Genomic DNA, 16,716 nt, shown 5'->3' with positions numbered 1-16,716 from the left:
CTTAGTAACAATAGGGGAGGAAGGATGACCCAAACGACTATGCCACCTAAAGAAGGTTGGCTTAACTACTCCATACACCTGCTTTATTGGATGATCTGAAGGAAGAGGGTAGAGGCCCTTGTAACATCTCCCCCTAAGAATCGTGTTCATCGTGGCCTGATCCTTAATTAGAAAATAATCAGGGTGAAATTCAAGAAAAGTTGAATTATCTTTAGCAAGGTGATGAACGGAAATAAGTATTTTTGTAGCTTTTGGGACATGAAGAATATTGTTAAGATGTAGATTGCGAGTGGGGGTTGGAACAACAGTATGACCAATGTGTTTAATTTCCATACTTGCACCGCTAGCAGTGTGAATTTGGTCGTTGCCCTTGTATTTGTTGCGTACGGAGAGCTTCTTTAGCTCACTCGTGATGTGTTCTGTTGCTCCTGTGTCGGTGTACCAGTTGGTGTCGATGTTGTAGAAGTTCATTACAGCAGCAACGAGACACTCGTCGGGGACGTAGTTCTCACGATGCCAGCAGTTGGAAGCAAGATGCCCCTTCTTGAAGCACACTTGACACAAGAGACAATCATCTAAACCACACTTGACACAAGAGACAATCATCTGAACTGCCCCCATGTGATGCTGGTTGGCACCTTCATTGCGCTACTGGTTGTTGTTGCTGCGACCACGCCCTAGGCCACGACCGCGCACTGCATGGCCACGACCAGAGCCACGGTTGTTGGGTGTGCCCCGACCCCCTATGTTGGCAATATGAGCAGAGGAACCTGATTCATCCTGGAGATCAAGACGAGTCTCGAAGCTGAGCAATTGAGAGTAGAGCTCAGGGATCGAGATCGCCTAAACCCTTGCGGCAACTGCTATCACCACCGGGTTGTACTCGAAGTCGAGGTCGTTGCAGATGTGGGAGACAAGTGCTTCATCATCCAAAGGCTTTCCAGCAGCAAGCATCTCATCTGCATATCCTTTCATCTTAGCGAAATAATCAATAATGGACAAGTTACCTTTTTTCGTAGTTGTAAGTGCAAATCGCACATTCATTATCCTGGCACGGGTCTGGGCAGAGAACATGCGCTCCACCTCATCCTATGCCTGCACCGCTGTCTTTGCAGCAATGATCTGGGCGAGGACTTCCTTCCCCACCGATGAGAAGATCAGCCCTAGGACCTGTTGGTCCCGGGCATACCACTCCTCATACGTCGGATTCGGCATAGCAACGACAGTATCGTTGGCCTTCTTCTCGTTGATCTCAGCAACTGGAGCGATGACCTTGCCGGTGACATGGCCCTCCATACGTGCACCACATATAGCGGTGAGCACCTACGCCTTCCAAAGCACATGGTTGGTCTTGGCGAGCTTCTCGGTGATGTGGATGCCGAGTAGTGGGTTCGGAGCGCTTGAACTAGATGCCATGGAATCAACCTTGAGCTCTAATTACCATGTAAAGTTTCTAAGGCGCTAAGCATGGGAGAACGTCGCCCCTGGTCCTCGGGTACGACGGTTGCGTGTTGATTGAAGGTGTGCAATTGCACAAGGAGTTTTACAATATATAGACACCTATAGATATGCCTTGGCCTCTAAACAAACTATACAAAACCTTTCGATTCAGATTACAACAAACTCTATCTCCTAGATAGACTACAACACCGGCCAAAGCTTATGTCGTGGTCTACAAGAACCAAATACAAAACAGTATATCTCTAGCAGTCGATCCTTACAAGCTCAATGCTCTTTGTTTCTTGGGTCTGGCCTCGATGCCCTGCACGATAAGGCCACCCTTTACGATAGCTGATGTCTCCAGAAGTCTGATGGAAACCTCACCGTATTCACCTTCATCGTTCCGGAACTCACCCATCTCCAACTCCATCCAGCCATCAGCTCTTTCTCGAGGAAGCACTACATTTTGAGGAATTTCACCGTCCTCGTCCCTGTCATCGACATCCAGGCAAACGTGGCATGTTGATTTGCTTTCTCCAAGGTGGACAGACGTCTCCGGGTATGGAGAACCAAGGACATGCTCCACGGGTTACTTTGAACACAATGTAAGCAGCATATGTCGAGTTCTGGGAGAGCATCTTGCTATCTATCTTCCCACGTATTTCCAACCACCAAACTTGCAGGAGTCGAGCAGCTTCCGAGAAGCTGTAACAAATTAACGAAAGGTTAAAATTCGCAATAAATAACCAGAGCAATAGATGTAATCATGTCAACAAGTGATTCCATTGCATGACACCAGTCAAGCTTCTTCATCTATCTCCGTGTGGATCCAAATAACCAGGTTAGTACAATTCAAACACCAACTTAAACTCCATTTGACTGAACAAAGCACACTGGTATACTCTCTCCATGCAAAGTTGCAAGAGGTCAAGCACTCTGCTTTAGAAGCAAAGGAAAGAATACTTGGTTCGTCAATGCCATAACACTGGACATTGTAACTAAATTAAGCACCCACTTATGTAATTCCCATCAGAAATGGCTAGCAATTATCAATGTTTAGTTTTGACTCCCCTCTAAAAACTCCACTCCCAAAATGAGAAGTACATATTGGATCTGCTTCTATCCATCTCTCTTTTATGAATGATTTATGAAAAGTTGGAGATCCTTTGAAAACAAAAGGAAAGAGAGAAATACAGGAACATGTGGAATAGCAAACCTGGAGTCAGTGAGAGGGATCCAGCCCCAGTACTCCGGCGTGTTGCCCCAAATGATGCACAGCGCCCTCGCCGACAGCATGTAGCACTTCGCGCCGGTCTCCCTGTCCAGCCACATGTTCTGAAAACAGCATTCGGTTAGCTGGTCAATCAGAAAACAAGAGAAAGGAACTCTACTACTTGTGCCATGATCTCTGTGAAGCTTTACGTGGTTTCCATGAACTGAAGATTGCGAAGATGCATCTGTTTCACAGTGCAAATATTGTTTTACTTCCTAAAAAAGATGACCCTGAGGAGGTAGGGGATTTCCGCCCGATAAGTCTCATAAACAGCCTTGCAAAAATTATTACCAAGATGCTAGCCACGAGACTTGCAGAACGTTTGAACGACCTTGTTTCACATTCTCAGAATGCATTTATAAAGAAGAGATGTATACATGACAACTTCCTTTATATTCAAAATGTGGTGAAAATACTTCACAAGAACAAGAGACCGGCTCTATTTGTCAAACTAGACATTTCAAAGGCCTTTGATTCGATCAATTGGCCATACCTGTTAGATGTCCTCCAAGCAATTGGTTTTGTCAAAATAGCGTGACTGGATTGCAGCAATTCTATCGGCTTCCTCATCACGGATACTTGTCAATGGCAGACTTGGAAGAAAAATTAAGCACGCGAGAGGTTTACGGCAGGGAGATCCCCTGTCACCTATATTATTCATCTTGGCCATAGACCCATTACAAAGGCTTTATAGAGCTTGTGGCCCAGAGAGGTATTCTAAATCCAGTTCTCCCTAAAATGGCGCAGCTAAGATGCTCTTTATATGCTGATGATGCCGCAATTTTCGTCAATCCTGATCCTAGGGAATTACATGCAATGGGCCGACTACTAGAAGAATTTGGAAAATGCTCAAGCCTCACCATCAACATAGCAAAAACAGAAAATTTTCCAATCAGACGTGAGTCCATTAATCTTGACAACATTCTCACAGGCTTCCCTGGCAAGATTGTTCAATTCCCAGGCAAGTATCTTGGCCTGCCCCTACATACAAGAAAGTTGATAAGAATCTATATCCAACCCCTTATTATAAAATTGGTAACAAACTCCCGGGGTGGAAAGGTCGGCTCCTATCTACTTCAGGTAGAGAAACACTTGTCAAGACGGTTTTATCGTCACAGCCCATATATCACCTCATGGTCTTCCCATCGCAAAAATGGCTCTTCCAAAGAATTGATCGATTTCAACAGAGCTTCCTTTGGAAGGGGAATGATCCGGAACATGTTAGCGGTGGTCACTGTTTGGTCAAATGGAAAATAACAGCAAGGCCTAAGGAAAAAGGTGGGTTAGGAATTTTAGACCTCGAAATCTTTGCTCGGGCACAGCGGCTGCGGTGGTTATGGTACAAGTGGAAACACAGTGAAAGAGCTTGGTCCCAAATGGAGGTGCCATGCGATAAGACAGATTGGGACCTCTTCTATGCCTTGACAGTGGTCAAAGTTGGTAAAGGAGTAAAGCGCCATTTTGGCACTGTAATTGGGTTGCTGGGACAGTTCCTAAAAACATTGCACCCCTGGTGTACGCAAAATCCATCAAAACATTGCGCCCCTCGTGTACTCAAAATCCATCAGGAAGAATATCACAGTTAAACAAGCTTTGAACAATAATGCGTGGATCCGACATATCAAGCATATCCAATCGGCTGAAGAACTACACCAATACACCACTCTATAGGAAAAGCTACATCATCAAAGTAGAGATGTGCAGGAAGAAGATGAGATAAAATGGAGGTGGACAAATGACGGTAACTATACAGCCAAGAGCGCATACATGATCCAATTCTCGGGAAGCATGCAAAAGATCAATTTTTCACCAATATGAAAAGCAAAGGCTGAACTCAAATGCCGTTTCTTTGCGTGGACATTGCTACACAAAAAAAATTCTAACAGCAAACAATTTGCAAAAATGAGGATGGACAAATGATCCTTTGTGCAAACTATGCACGGCACAGCCTGAAACACCCCATCACCTTTGCAAGAACTGTCCATACGTCAAGGATGTGTGGAACATGATCCATACGTCAAGGATGTGTGGAACATGATCACTTCTTGAACTGGCTTACATTCGTTGCAGAATTTGGAACAGTCGATTTCTCTTTATGCATGGTGGAGAAAATGTAGGATGCTAGTGGATAAAAAAGACAGACAAACTTTTGACGGTCTAATGATATACTTTTGGTGGAATATTTGGAAAGAAAGAAATCAACGCATTTTTCAACATAAATCCTTGCCACCACTACAATTGGCACTACTCATCAAGGAAGACATGAACCAGTACAGACTTGCTTTTAATGGTCGCAACGAAGCTACAAATGGTCGGTCGTAGTTGCATGAGGTCCTTCTATCCCGAGTCAGTTTTTTCTTCTTTTGCGCTGTGGAGAGGCCTTTCCTTTTCTTTGGTTGTATTGTTGTGCTGGTTGTCCTCCCCTCAGGTTATCGTTTTTGTTTGTATGTCTAGCGTTCTTTAGGTCTCTCCATAGCTGTTCAATTGTTCTCTTTTACATTTGTTTTGTTTCCTTTTTCCTCCCTATTAATATACCACCACGGCAATGCTCTTGCCGTCTTTTCAAAAAAAAAAGTTACTGGAACAGTACATAATTGTTGAGATAAAATGTGAAGAACATCACTGACAAATGGTTAATTGCAAGGTGTAGGAGTACGTTGCAATTGCAAACCATATATTCCTACAGTCCTACTTCAATCATCCGTTTATAGTTTTTCCAGTAGAGAAATACAAACTACTTAAGCTTCGTTCAATTCTCTCGGAACCGTTCGGAACGAGATCTATTTCGTACGGGTTCAGTTCTCTCGGAACCGTTCGGAACGAGATCTATTTCGTACGGATTGATTTGATCCGGTTTATTTGATCCGGTTTAAAAGCCGGCTTAACATAAAATAACTGTTTGGTTCAGACTAGAATAGAGCCGATCCTGATTATATTCCAGCTCGTTTTAGTTATTCCGGCCTCTTAGCAACCCGGAATCAATCCCGTATCTTGACCTCCAGAGCGAACCCTCAGGATCGAGTGACATAACCAGATCCACTCATTCCCCTCTACTCATTCCCCTCTAGGAACGAATCTGTTCCATAATTCAATCCTTCATTTATCATCTATACAAGTAGCTTCTTCTTTACTAATAGAAATAGCGCACAATCTCGTACCCGTTCGTCAAAACAAAATCCACACAAGTAAAAGTCTAATGTAAGCAAGCTTAGCTGACATGGTTGAAGACAACGGCCTTACAATGACTGCAAATACGATATGTTCTTTTTTTTCTCTGCCAGAATTTAAAATGTATGCGAACATCTTCCAAACCAAGAATCTGATAGTAAGTTTCAACAACCATCATATTGTAATGGCATAATCAACAACACAGAAACAACATTACATATAACATATATGAGGTAACATTTAGCGGAACCAATACGTTTGTGCTCTTCAAAATAACTCTGACGAATACAGGGATAGTGTCATAGTACTTTTTGCATCCAATGTTCCAGTAGTTTGCACTTTGCAGCCACTAGTTCGCCAGCCGCCTATTCAGCCTCCGTGTTGCGTATTATGACCTCTCTTAGGTCTGATCTCAATGCCCTGCACAATAAGACCTCTCTTAAAAGCTTTTGTCTCCATGAGGCTGATGCACACCTCACCATCATCACCATCCTTGTTATAGAACTGACCCATCTCCAACTCCATCCAGTCATCAGTCCTTCGCTGAGGTATTACCAGGTTTCCGGGAAACACACGCCGGTGTCTCCTACTGTATCGCCATGTTAAGGGCACTGCACCATCCTCATGCTCGTTATCATAGCTTTGCAGGCAGACTTTGTGAGTTGATGTGCTTCCTGCAACGGTGATTGATGCCTCCTGGGGTGGATAATCAAGCCCATCACGTCGATCAGTTGTCTTGAACACAATGTAAGCTGCATAAGTTGAGTCTTGAGAGAGCATTTTGCTGTGTATCATGCCCCGTATTTCGAGCCACCAAACATACTGAAGTTCAGCAACTTCCATGAACCTGTGGCTGATTAACAAAAGATTAAACTTCAATACAAGATAATTAAGAATCAAATGTACTAATAGTTAATAACTTCAAAAAATAAAACTTGGCACTAATCCTGAACCCTGGATAAATGAACAGTTGAACCATTAGACCTTACTGTCGTCTGGCCTATGCACCATCCATGACGGCTGCCGCTTGGAACAGACAGTGCACACCATCGTGGTTATCCAATGAGTACATACACAACTCTGAACCCAAATCGATTAGGCAGTCACTAGTCACAGTCAGGGACTAATTAACTCCTAGGACTAGGGCAAACGTTAGTTGTGTCTGCACCAAAGGTATTCCAGCTTCTGAATTATTACCAGGGTAAGGTTGTAGTACCATTCCTCACATAATATATATGCTCGAGTAATTTGCGTGAGAATTGGAAGTGAGGTAGAGAAAAGTCAGGTTGAGCGAACCTGGATTCGGGGGGATGCATCCAGCGCCAGTACTCCGGCGTGTCTCCCCACGAGATGCGCAGCGCCCTCGCCGAGAGCATGTAGCACTTGGCGCCGGTCTCCCTGTCCAACCACATGCTCTGAACACAGCATTCGGTTAGCTGATCAATCAGAAAACAAGAGAAAGCAACTCTGCTACTTGTGTCGTGATGGGGACTGTACTACCATGAGGCCATCGGCGAGTAGGACGGGACGATCGCAGAGGCGGAGGAATCGCCCCTTCTCGGACGGCGGCGCGGGGCCGGAGAGCTCCCCGTCGGCGAGCGGCGGGGGATCGCGGGGCAGGAAGCGGGACCAGACGGCGTCGGAGTCGGCTGAGGCGTGGAAGTCACGGGAGACCGCGGCGGCGCGGCAGGCGTCCCGCGGCGTGGTGAGGGCAAGCGCCGCCGAGAGGAGCTCCTCCGGCAGGCGCGCGATCTCGCAGGTGCCCGCCGCCTCCATCGACTTCTCCTCAGGATTTGGGGATTACTTCTGTGAGCTGATTTGGGGTTGAAAGGAAATGGGAATTGCACTGGGAGAATTTCGAGGCTGATTCTTCGTGTACTCCGAACAAAATCAACTTATTTGCTCAAAAAACAAAATCAACTTGTGTGAACTGACTAAAATACGAAAATTGGGCCGTCTCGCCTACGGAGTCCAATTAGCGGCCACACCGGCGGTGCAGCTACTAATTGGGCTTTATGGACTTTGCATTGCTTATTCACTAATTCGGGCCACAGGCCAGGATGGAAAACTGATACGGGAATAGTGAACAGGAAGAAGCAAGGATCTAGTGATGCTTTCGTTAGCCAAACAATATGCCCTTACTTGCTCTAACCCGTTGCAAGGATGCATGCAGCGCAAGTCTTGTTTTATGACTATTAAAAATGAAATGTCCCTAATAAAAAAATAAATACCTTAATAACTAAGATTGCTTTGATGTTGCCATTGGACAAGCTCACGTATTTCCAGTCCAACCACCAAACATTCAGCAGCTTCTGAGAAGCCGTGATTTTGACCAAGTCGTCAGATGTTGTAATGAAGTAATACAGTGGTCGGCGAAGAAAAAAAAAATCTGCTTGTGCTACAAAACCAACCGACAGAAAGTCCATATTGTGACACAAACAATTGGATTTCCTATAAGCTCCCAAGCCTTATTTTCTTGGTCTAATTTCAATCCCATACACAATAAGACCTTTCTTATTATGCAATTCTGTTGTCTCTGATAGACTGATGGACACCTCGCCATCGTTACCTTCTTTATTGTAAAACTCGCCCATCTCAACTTCCTTCCAACCGTCAGCCCTTTGCTGAGGGTGCATATCTCCATCTCCATGTAGGCAAACTTCGCGGGTTGATTTGCATTTTCCAATACGAACTGACGCCTCCAGGACGGAAAAATCCCACCTATATGATTCATCAGCCAGCTTAAACACAATATAAGCGGCATAGGTTGAGTTCAGGGACAACATTTTGCTATTTATCTTGCCACGTATTTCCAACCAGCAAACACTCTGGAGCTCGGCTGCTTCTGAAAAGCTGTTGCAAATAAGCAGTGTTAGAACTCGTGACGAAACAATAGAGCAATAGACACAAACAAATGGCGCAAAAATGATCAGGCGCATGAGGTAAAGTTCATAATGTCACCAAGCTTTGCGAACTATCCTATGATTGTGTGGATTCATAATATAAGATTGAACAAGCAGCCATGGCAAACTAACAAAAGGTTAACTTTTCTGTGGACGCGGAAACAATTCAGGTTGTGTCTATGGTTGCTATTTTTTTGTGAACCTACAGCAAAATACAATTCAGGAATTCTGTGGTAATTTGTGAAGTATGAACACCATAGAGTTGCACGGTATCCAAAATTCCGCAATCTGAAAGAAGTGTATGTTAGTGGCGTCAGAGTGTTTTCTGCATTGCAACCCCTTAAATATCTGATCTATACATTGCCCTTGCATTCATTACTATATCACAGCATTAAGCTACAATTAAATATGTCGGTACAAATTTCAGCATCAGAATTGGAAAGCAACGCAGTGGAAATACAGAAGCGAACCTGCAGTCCGTGAGGTGGATCCAGCGCCAATGCTTTGGTGTATTGCCCCGTGCAATGTTCAGCGCCCTCGCTGATAGCATGTAGCACTTGCTGCCGGTCTGCCTGTCTAACCACATGCTCTGAACACAACAACAAATCAGCTGAGCATCAAACAAGAAACATGCGTATTAGCAAGACATTTTTTTGGGGGGTTGGGAACCATACCATGCGGTGGTCAGCAAGTAGGATGGGCCGGTCAGAGAGACAGAGGAACATCTCCTTCTTGGACAGTGTCCGCTGGATGGAGTAGTCCATATCGTCTACATACGCGAGCCGGGGGAGGTCGTGAACGTCGGGGACAAAGCAGGACCAGGAGGTGTCAGAGTCCACAATGGCACGGAAAGCCTGGGAAACTGCAGCGACGCAGCCGGCGTCTTGTGGCGTGATGTAGGAGAGCACCTTCATGAGAAGCTCCTGCGGCAGGCGCACAATCTCACAGAGTCACAGGCAACCGTCGATGTTGTTGCTGCTTGTTTCAACCTTGGACACGGAGCTACTAGGATTTATGGTACGGCCTTTGGGACGCTTAAGGTGAGTGGGAGCCAAATTTGTGGAAAGGAGTGGATGAGCAAAAGAGCCCACAACAAGGCCTGTCTTAGGTCGAATCTCAATGCCCTGGACAAGAAGTCCTGCCTTCGAACTGACTCCATTTGTCTCCATGAGGTTCATGCAGACCTCACCAGCAGTGTCACAATCTTGGACGTGGAACTCACCCAGCTTCAGTTCCATCCAACCATCGGTTCTTTTTTGAGGGAACACCAAGTGTGCACAACAAGCACGATGGTATCTTCTACTGAATAGTTTCCTGGTGCCTGCACGATCCTCATCCTCATTAATATCGCTTTGGAGGCAGACTTTGCGAGTTGACGTGCTTCCTGCAAAGGTGATCGATGCCTCTTGTGCTGGGTAATCCAGCCCATAGGATTTATCAGCTAACTTGAACACGATGTAAGCGGCGTAATGTGTCTTGAGAGAGCATTTTGCTGTGTATCTTGCCGCGTATTTCCAACCAGCAAACAAATCGGAGTTCAGCACCTTCTGAGAATCTGCACAGAGGGTTAAAATTTAAACAGTAAACCAAAAGAACAGTCAATACAAAACGGTTAAAGATATAAATAATCAAATCCAACAAGTAAATTCCACAACTTTCATTTTGACCCTACATACCCTAGATCAAATCCCAATCCTGCTGCCGAGCATAGACGGTTCACAGAAAAGTTAATCAGGCACCAGCACAACGCCGATCAAGGGTGTTCCAATTTCCAAACTAAAAATTGCAACTCGTAGCAATCTGGTTTGGAATTGTGTCGTACCATGCAATGCAGCGGCGTTGAGAAACACACAATGCGTTCGCTTGGGAGGGCGGAGAATTGAATGGGTGAGGCTGTCAGGCCGGCATTCACAGTCAGTCCCCGAGCCGCCGCCGTTGCCGGCCGCACGGCAAAACCTACCGCCGCCGCTGGCGATGGACGACGAGACGACGCAGCGCAGATCGCATGCGGGCGACGACGGCGACCGGTCACGGACGCCCTACAGCACCAGCGGCGAGGACCTGATCGATCAGCCTCCTCCCGGACTGCGTCCTCGGCGAGATCGTCACCCGCCTCCCCACCCGCGACGGCGCCCGCCTCCAGGTCCTCTCCTCCCGATGGCACCACGTCTGGCGGTCCTCCCCGCTCAACCTCGACGATCGGTTCCTCCACGGCAGCGCCTCCACCTCCCGCGTCCTCATGATCCTGTGCCTCGTCTCCCACGTCCTCGCGGTCCACCCTGGCCACGCCCGCCGCCTCAGGCTCGGAACCATCTCTGTCGCCGGCAACTCCGCCGCCTATGAGCACTGGCTCCGCTCGCCAGCCCTCGACGGCCTCCAAGTGCTCGGGATCCACCCGGGGCTGCCCTGCCTGGACTTGAGGACTATACCGCCCTTGCCGCTGCCGCCGCCGCTCCGCTTGGCTCGCACATTGCGCGTCCTTAGGGTCGGCTCCTGCGTCCTCCCCTCCACCGCCGCCGCGCTTAGCTTCCCGCACCTCGAGACGCTGTCGCTCTGTGGCGTCAGCGTCTCGGAAGACGCCCTCCACGGCGTCCCCGCCGGCTGCCTCGCCCTGGGAACGCTAGTGCTCGACGAGTGCACCGGCTTCGCCCAAGTCAAGATCACCTCGTCCACCATCAGGACTCTCGCCGTCTCCGTCGCGCATTCCATGAACCCGATGCCGGAGGTGATGATGCGCCGGGTAACCGTCGAGAACGCCCCTCGTCTGGAGTATCTGGCCCCGTTCCGCCATCGTTTCAGCGGCGAATCCTTCGAGCTACGGGTGGTGAGCGCGCCCAGGCTGAGGTTCCTGGGATGCATCTCCAGGACCATCTCCCGGCTCGAGCTTGGAGACACGGTGTTCAAAGTGACCAGATGCCACATCGACCATGTGCACCAGGGCAAAGTAATTTCTCAGGAAACGCGATCGGAGATGCGCGCGGTTAGATATGGGGCGACGCTGCAAACCGTGAAGAGTTTGGCTCTGGAGGACGTTGATCGCACTGATGTGGTCTGCAACTTCCTGAGGTGTTTCCCATGCTTGGAGAAGCTCTACGTCTCTGCAGGATCTTGATCTGACGCCTCGGTGAGCTCTCTTTTTTAGTCTTTATTTTCACAGTTGCTGTATCTCGATCGGTATTTTTTCTTAACAGATTATTGTTCACTCTTAGTCCAGTAGGAATTGGTATCGTACGTGTTGATTGTTGGGCTTTGGTTGATGAGACTAGCAAAGGTTGACCAATATGTATGATTAGTATCAAATTTTGACGTCACACAACAACAATAATTTCAAACAAATTTCTAACTGGTGTTTATTCTGAAACTTTTGACTTGTAGTTCAGCCAAAGGTCTCCGTTAATTTGCAAATAGACGATACATGCGTATTGACACAGGAAACTTTTGCATTTCTTACTTTTCCCAGAAACTAAATCTTCTATTTTTTTTCTTTGGTCATTGGATTCAGGTAAGACGAGGATTCAGAAGTGGAGGAAGTTACGATAAGCAAAACCCCATCGAGTGACTTGAGCTCCATGTCAGAAAAATAATATTGAATGGCTACGAAGGGGAGAAATCAGATATCAGGTTTGCAAGCTCTTTGTTCGTCATGCACGAGTACTCGAGCTAATGACGATTAGATGCCGTACAAAACATTATGCACCTCTAAGAGCAACTCCAAGAGTATCCTAAAATATTCTTCCCCAAAACTATGTATTGGGGGTTCTCCTAAAAAAAATTTCCCAAAAAATATATCAGTCCACAGCAGATCGCTAATAAATAGCCCCCAATATTTCAAACCCAGGCCACGTCATCGTATTGGGCCCATCGGAAGGGACGCGCGGGCGTGCGGGAATCAGGATTGGGGAAGGAACGCCAACGCTAAAATATACGCGGTGGCAGGCTGTTTTTTAGCGTCGCTAAAAAATTGGGGAAGGTTTAGGTGGATTGTTGGAGTTCATTTTTTCTCTCTTTTTCCCTAAAAAAAGATATTGGGGGTAAGATTAGCAGCCTCTTGGAGTTGCTCTAAGTAAGGAATGGATCGAAGACCAGCAAAGGCAATTGCATGTGAAGAATAAGGCTTCTCAGCATGCTAAGTTTCAGTTTGTGCACGACTTTGGCCTTAACTATACTGATTTGCCGGAGGCCATCCATGATTCCTCGAGACATGACCCATTTGCTTCATGGTTCGAACAGTAGCGGCAATCTTCGGCCTGCTGAAGAAATTGTATGAAAAGACTCTGTCACGCACACGCACTGGTTTTTTCAAGCCTCTGGATCGGAGTCTGGACTCTGGACTCCCATTTCCTTTGATCAAGCCAGCCGTGCAGTGATGCAGATGAGTGGTTCCTCAGTTCTCACCAGAAATTGGAGTTTGCAAACGACAGCATCAAGGAGAATAATTAGCTCTACATTTTGTTAGGCACTCTTAAATGGTCCTTCAAAGGACCCAGATTTGGAATTGATAGTACATCTTATTAGGTGACGAGGTGGGAAGCTTGTAGATCGCACAGCCCAGCAAGGCCCAAATAGCAGGCAACCGCTCGTCGGTTTGTTTCCGCGCAGCTGTGGGAAACTTCTTTCCTCCATGGCCCAATAGCAGAAGGCCGAAGTGGCCCAAGGAAGGAGTGGGAGGCAAACACGACCATTACAGAGGGATGATGGAACAGTGAACAATCACGTTAAATCATATGGAATTAACATTCCATCGAAATAATACACTTGCTATCTCATTTTGGTCCCCGGATCACCAACTTGACCACGTACGCACACAGCAGGCTCCTCATGCGATCATCTACATACAGGCCGTTGTGGTTAGCAAACAGCTTGCGGGCCATGCATCAAGTACATTAGCGCTCTGCAGCAGCACGTACTACGTACTAGTCCGCATGCAAGCACTGACGCAATTGACCATTCTCCAGTAGCTGAATTTTTAAGTTGCGTCAGTCCAGAAAAGAATCAGGCTGAGAGCTTCGTCGGCTAGCTGTTCCTCTCTGGACCTAATTCATCGGTAATTCTTAATGATTTTTTCCTAGATTAAAAATTAATCCGATGGCTAACTGTTGATAAAAAAGAATCAACGCAGGCGTTCGGCTATATGGCGGCAGCTAGCAAGCGTGCTTGGGCCTGATCTCGATGCCTTGCACGATGAGGCCCCTCTTCCACCTCCGGCTATCCACCTCCTCGAGCCTCACCTCCACCACGCCGCCGTCCTCGCCGTCGCCGGTGGCCACGGCGAACTCGCCCAGCTCGACCTCCACCCACCCGTCGCCCCTCCGGCGCGGGCACCTGATGTCGGGGTCGGCCTCCCTCGTCACCATCTTGCGGCCGTAGCCCTTGCGGAGCCGCATGTACTGCTGCTTCCGCCGGTGCACGGCGACCTCCTCCTCCCCCTGCATGTGCTGCAGGCAGATGGCGTGCTCGGTCGACGTCGCCGCCGGCTTGCCGCTGGTCCCGGAGACGACGGTGACTGTGGCCTTGGGTGGCAGCATGCCGACGTGGCACTCCAGGCCGTACGAGTCGTCGGCGATGGCGAAGACGAGGTAGGCGGCGTAGGTTGTGCCCGGGGAGAGCAGCGAGAGGCTGAGCTTCCCGCTGATCTCCAGCCAGCACACGTCGACGAGCTCGGCGACCTCAGGAAACCTGATCACAGCGTGGGCATGGAAAGTTTAGTCGATCTAGCTCGTGATGGTCTGTAGTTGTGATGCAAGCATGCAGGGTAAGCTATCCTGTTGTTGCTTGCCGATCGAGCTAGCCTTTTGCGACGCCAACGACGTGTGTTGCAATAATTGTCGGGAGCTTTAGAGCACGTGCGGCATGCATGAAGACGGGTGTGCAGGCATGCACGGTGACACGTGCGTGTCGTGTGTGCAAAACCGCAGGTGGCAACATAATGTTTGAATTGAAGAAGGATTCTCTAAATTATTCGGTCAACATAATGTTTGATTAAAAAAACTACTGTCTCTATTTTGTTTTTAGTTGCAGTATTGAGATTATAAAAGTCTTTAGATGTATACTTTAAATATAAAATTTTCTACAATGCATCATCAATTTCTACTAATTCAACGCCACATTAAATGACCTTGAAATTAGACACGAATATATTCTGATAACATTTATACATTATGTATATAATTTTATCAACTATTAAATACTAGAATTCATGAAGTTAACCTTTTCAATCAAATATTCTAATATCTATAGCTAGAGCAGCAGTGTGGATCGTTGGTTGGTGCCGCGCCGGGTAAGCTACTTATGAGGCAAGTAACAAATTGCGAAAAAAAGGAAGAATATCATTTGGCACCCACCTGGATCCCGGAAGGCTAGCGGTCCATATCCAGCAAGTCGGATCGTCTCCCCAGGCAATGCTGAGCGCCCTCGCCGAGAGCATGAAGCATTTCGCCCCGCTCCGTCTCTCCAGCCCAAAGCTCTGCACGCAAATAATGCCATCGAAATTGTTAGCAAACTAAACTTGATTAATTCCGTGATCGATCGCGCGCGCGACAATGTGAATAATCGACGCTGGAGATAAACAAATTAATTAAATTGAGCTTGCGGCGGCGTACGACGTACCATGGTGGCGCCGTCGAGGAGGACGGGGGTGTCGCAGAGTCGGGAGAAGAGCTCCTTCTTGGACTCGCACTCCACGGGCTCGTCGGCGCGCGCCAGGACGGCGGCGTGGTCGGGCGGCAGGAACCGTGCCCAGACGGCGTCGGAGTCCGCGGCGGTCCGGAACGCCGGCGACACCGCGGACGAGTGGCACGCGTCGCCGGGCGTCGTCAGCGAGATGGCGTACGCCACGCACTCCTCCGGCAGCCGGTAGATCTCCGCCGCCGCCGCCGCCGCGTCCATATACTCAAAAGCACGCTGTCTTCTTCCTGTGTGACGGCCGGCCGTCTGGTCGTGCAGCAGCTAAGTACGTAGGTGATCGCGTTGGAAACCGTCGTGGCGATCGATCACGTCGGGGGTGACGGCTGTTATGCGAGGCTTCTTATAAGGTGCGGAGACGAGAAGCTTAAGGGCTAAGGCTCACCGGCCGCAGCAGCGGAACGTTCCTTCGCTGGCTTCCGCTCTGCTGACTCGGACGGGCGTTTGTTAAAACGTAAATGGGACCTTCTTTTTCAGCGTGTGTGTGTGCGTTTTTCCGGCCCGAGATCTCGTCTGCCCCACGCCGTGTTCGGGGGCAGGCCCATTTTGGTCCATGGGTTGGTGACACGTGGTAATCCGGTCGACTGCTTCTTGTTTAACATTATCCCGATAATACTATGATGCAACCACGTACGCAAACGTAATGCAATGTGAAAATTGATACAATGTTTGGCAAAATTGGAAGCTCTGTAAGCAAATTGCCGTCCGACCTCAAAGGACGGTGGGGACGAAACGGCACAGTTTGTCATCCACACTGCCTGGTGTTCCGTCAGAACGAAAGCTAGAGTCATTCATCTTATCCGGAAAGAATAATATATGGTGCTCCCAAGTCCAAAATGTGGTTTGTGTTCAAGCCTGAGTTAACTGTATCTTAACCCGGTCTGACTCAGCAGTAATTCTTGTGACCACCGCAACAGAAAAGGTCAAACAATTTTATGCGAGTCAGGTGATAAAACCTAACAAAGACGGGTATCGTATAATCCCAGCTTTTCTCACGGTCAAAGCAAAATCATCTGAAACATTAAACAATGCATACTATGATGACTCACAACATACACGGAAGAAAAGGAATCCGTAGCTAATAGATTAAATCAGGCACATGCTGAAGAACGAATATGGGCGAAGGCACAGGGAGATTGCTTAGTCCAGCAGTGCAACCCTCTGTACCTCCGCTCATTCCGACCGGCTTTATCTCTTTTGGCCCCAAGGCCATTCTGGTTTTTTACTCTTTCTATCGGCCTTTGATTTTGC

At 47.8% G+C, this 16,716-nt stretch overlaps 4 protein-coding genes and 1 pseudogene across 5 annotated transcripts; 1 reads left to right on the top strand and 4 right to left on the bottom strand.

Annotated features, from left to right (window-relative positions):
• Positions 1 to 1,717: 1,717 nt before the first annotated feature.
• Positions 1,718 to 2,772, bottom strand: LOC101763034 (annotated as a pseudogene).
• Positions 2,773 to 5,955: 3,183 nt separating this feature from the next.
• Positions 5,956 to 7,781, bottom strand: LOC101758011 (F-box protein PP2-B11). 2 transcript variants are annotated; one of them, XM_004954271.3, is made up of 3 exons: positions 7,382 to 7,781; positions 7,178 to 7,296; positions 5,956 to 6,728 (listed from the first exon to the last, which is right to left on the bottom strand). In XM_004954271.3, the coding sequence occupies exons 1-3, from the start codon at positions 7,655 to 7,657 to the stop codon at positions 6,251 to 6,253; spliced, it is 873 nt and encodes a 290-aa protein (XP_004954328.1). In that variant the 5' UTR covers positions 7,658 to 7,781; the 3' UTR covers positions 5,956 to 6,250. The 2 variants fall into 2 exon arrangements, with proteins under 2 accessions (XP_004954328.1, XP_004954327.1); XM_004954270.4 differs by having other exon boundaries at positions 5,956 to 6,734; positions 7,382 to 7,780.
• Positions 7,782 to 8,349: 568 nt separating this feature from the next.
• LOC101762624 (F-box protein PP2-B10-like) lies at positions 8,350 to 11,025 on the bottom strand. Its single transcript, XM_014805095.2, has 5 exons — positions 10,833 to 11,025; positions 9,939 to 10,339; positions 9,459 to 9,731; positions 9,255 to 9,373; positions 8,350 to 8,734 (listed from the first exon to the last, which is right to left on the bottom strand). The coding sequence occupies exons 1-5, from the start codon at positions 11,023 to 11,025 to the stop codon at positions 8,350 to 8,352; spliced, it is 1,371 nt and encodes a 456-aa protein (XP_014660581.2).
• Positions 11,024 to 11,896, top strand: LOC111258158. Its single transcript, XM_022828964.1, has one exon. The coding sequence runs from the start codon at positions 11,024 to 11,026 to the stop codon at positions 11,894 to 11,896; it is 873 nt and encodes a 290-aa protein (XP_022684699.1).
• Positions 11,897 to 13,476: 1,580 nt separating this feature from the next.
• On the bottom strand, positions 13,477 to 15,792 carry LOC105915084 (putative F-box protein PP2-B12). The gene is made up of 3 exons (XM_012848845.2): positions 15,391 to 15,792; positions 15,126 to 15,247; positions 13,477 to 14,460 (listed from the first exon to the last, which is right to left on the bottom strand). Exons 1-3 carry the CDS (start codon positions 15,667 to 15,669, stop codon positions 13,926 to 13,928), a joined length of 936 nt encoding a protein of 311 aa, XP_012704299.1. The 5' UTR covers positions 15,670 to 15,792; the 3' UTR covers positions 13,477 to 13,925.
• Positions 15,793 to 16,716: the final 924 nt, after the last annotated feature.

Source organism: Setaria italica, chromosome I, assembly GCF_000263155.2.
Source record: "Setaria italica strain Yugu1 chromosome I, Setaria_italica_v2.0, whole genome shotgun sequence".
NCBI lineage: Eukaryota > Viridiplantae > Streptophyta > Magnoliopsida > Poales > Poaceae > Setaria > Setaria italica.
This window is presented reverse-complemented; position numbering and strand designations above follow the sequence as displayed.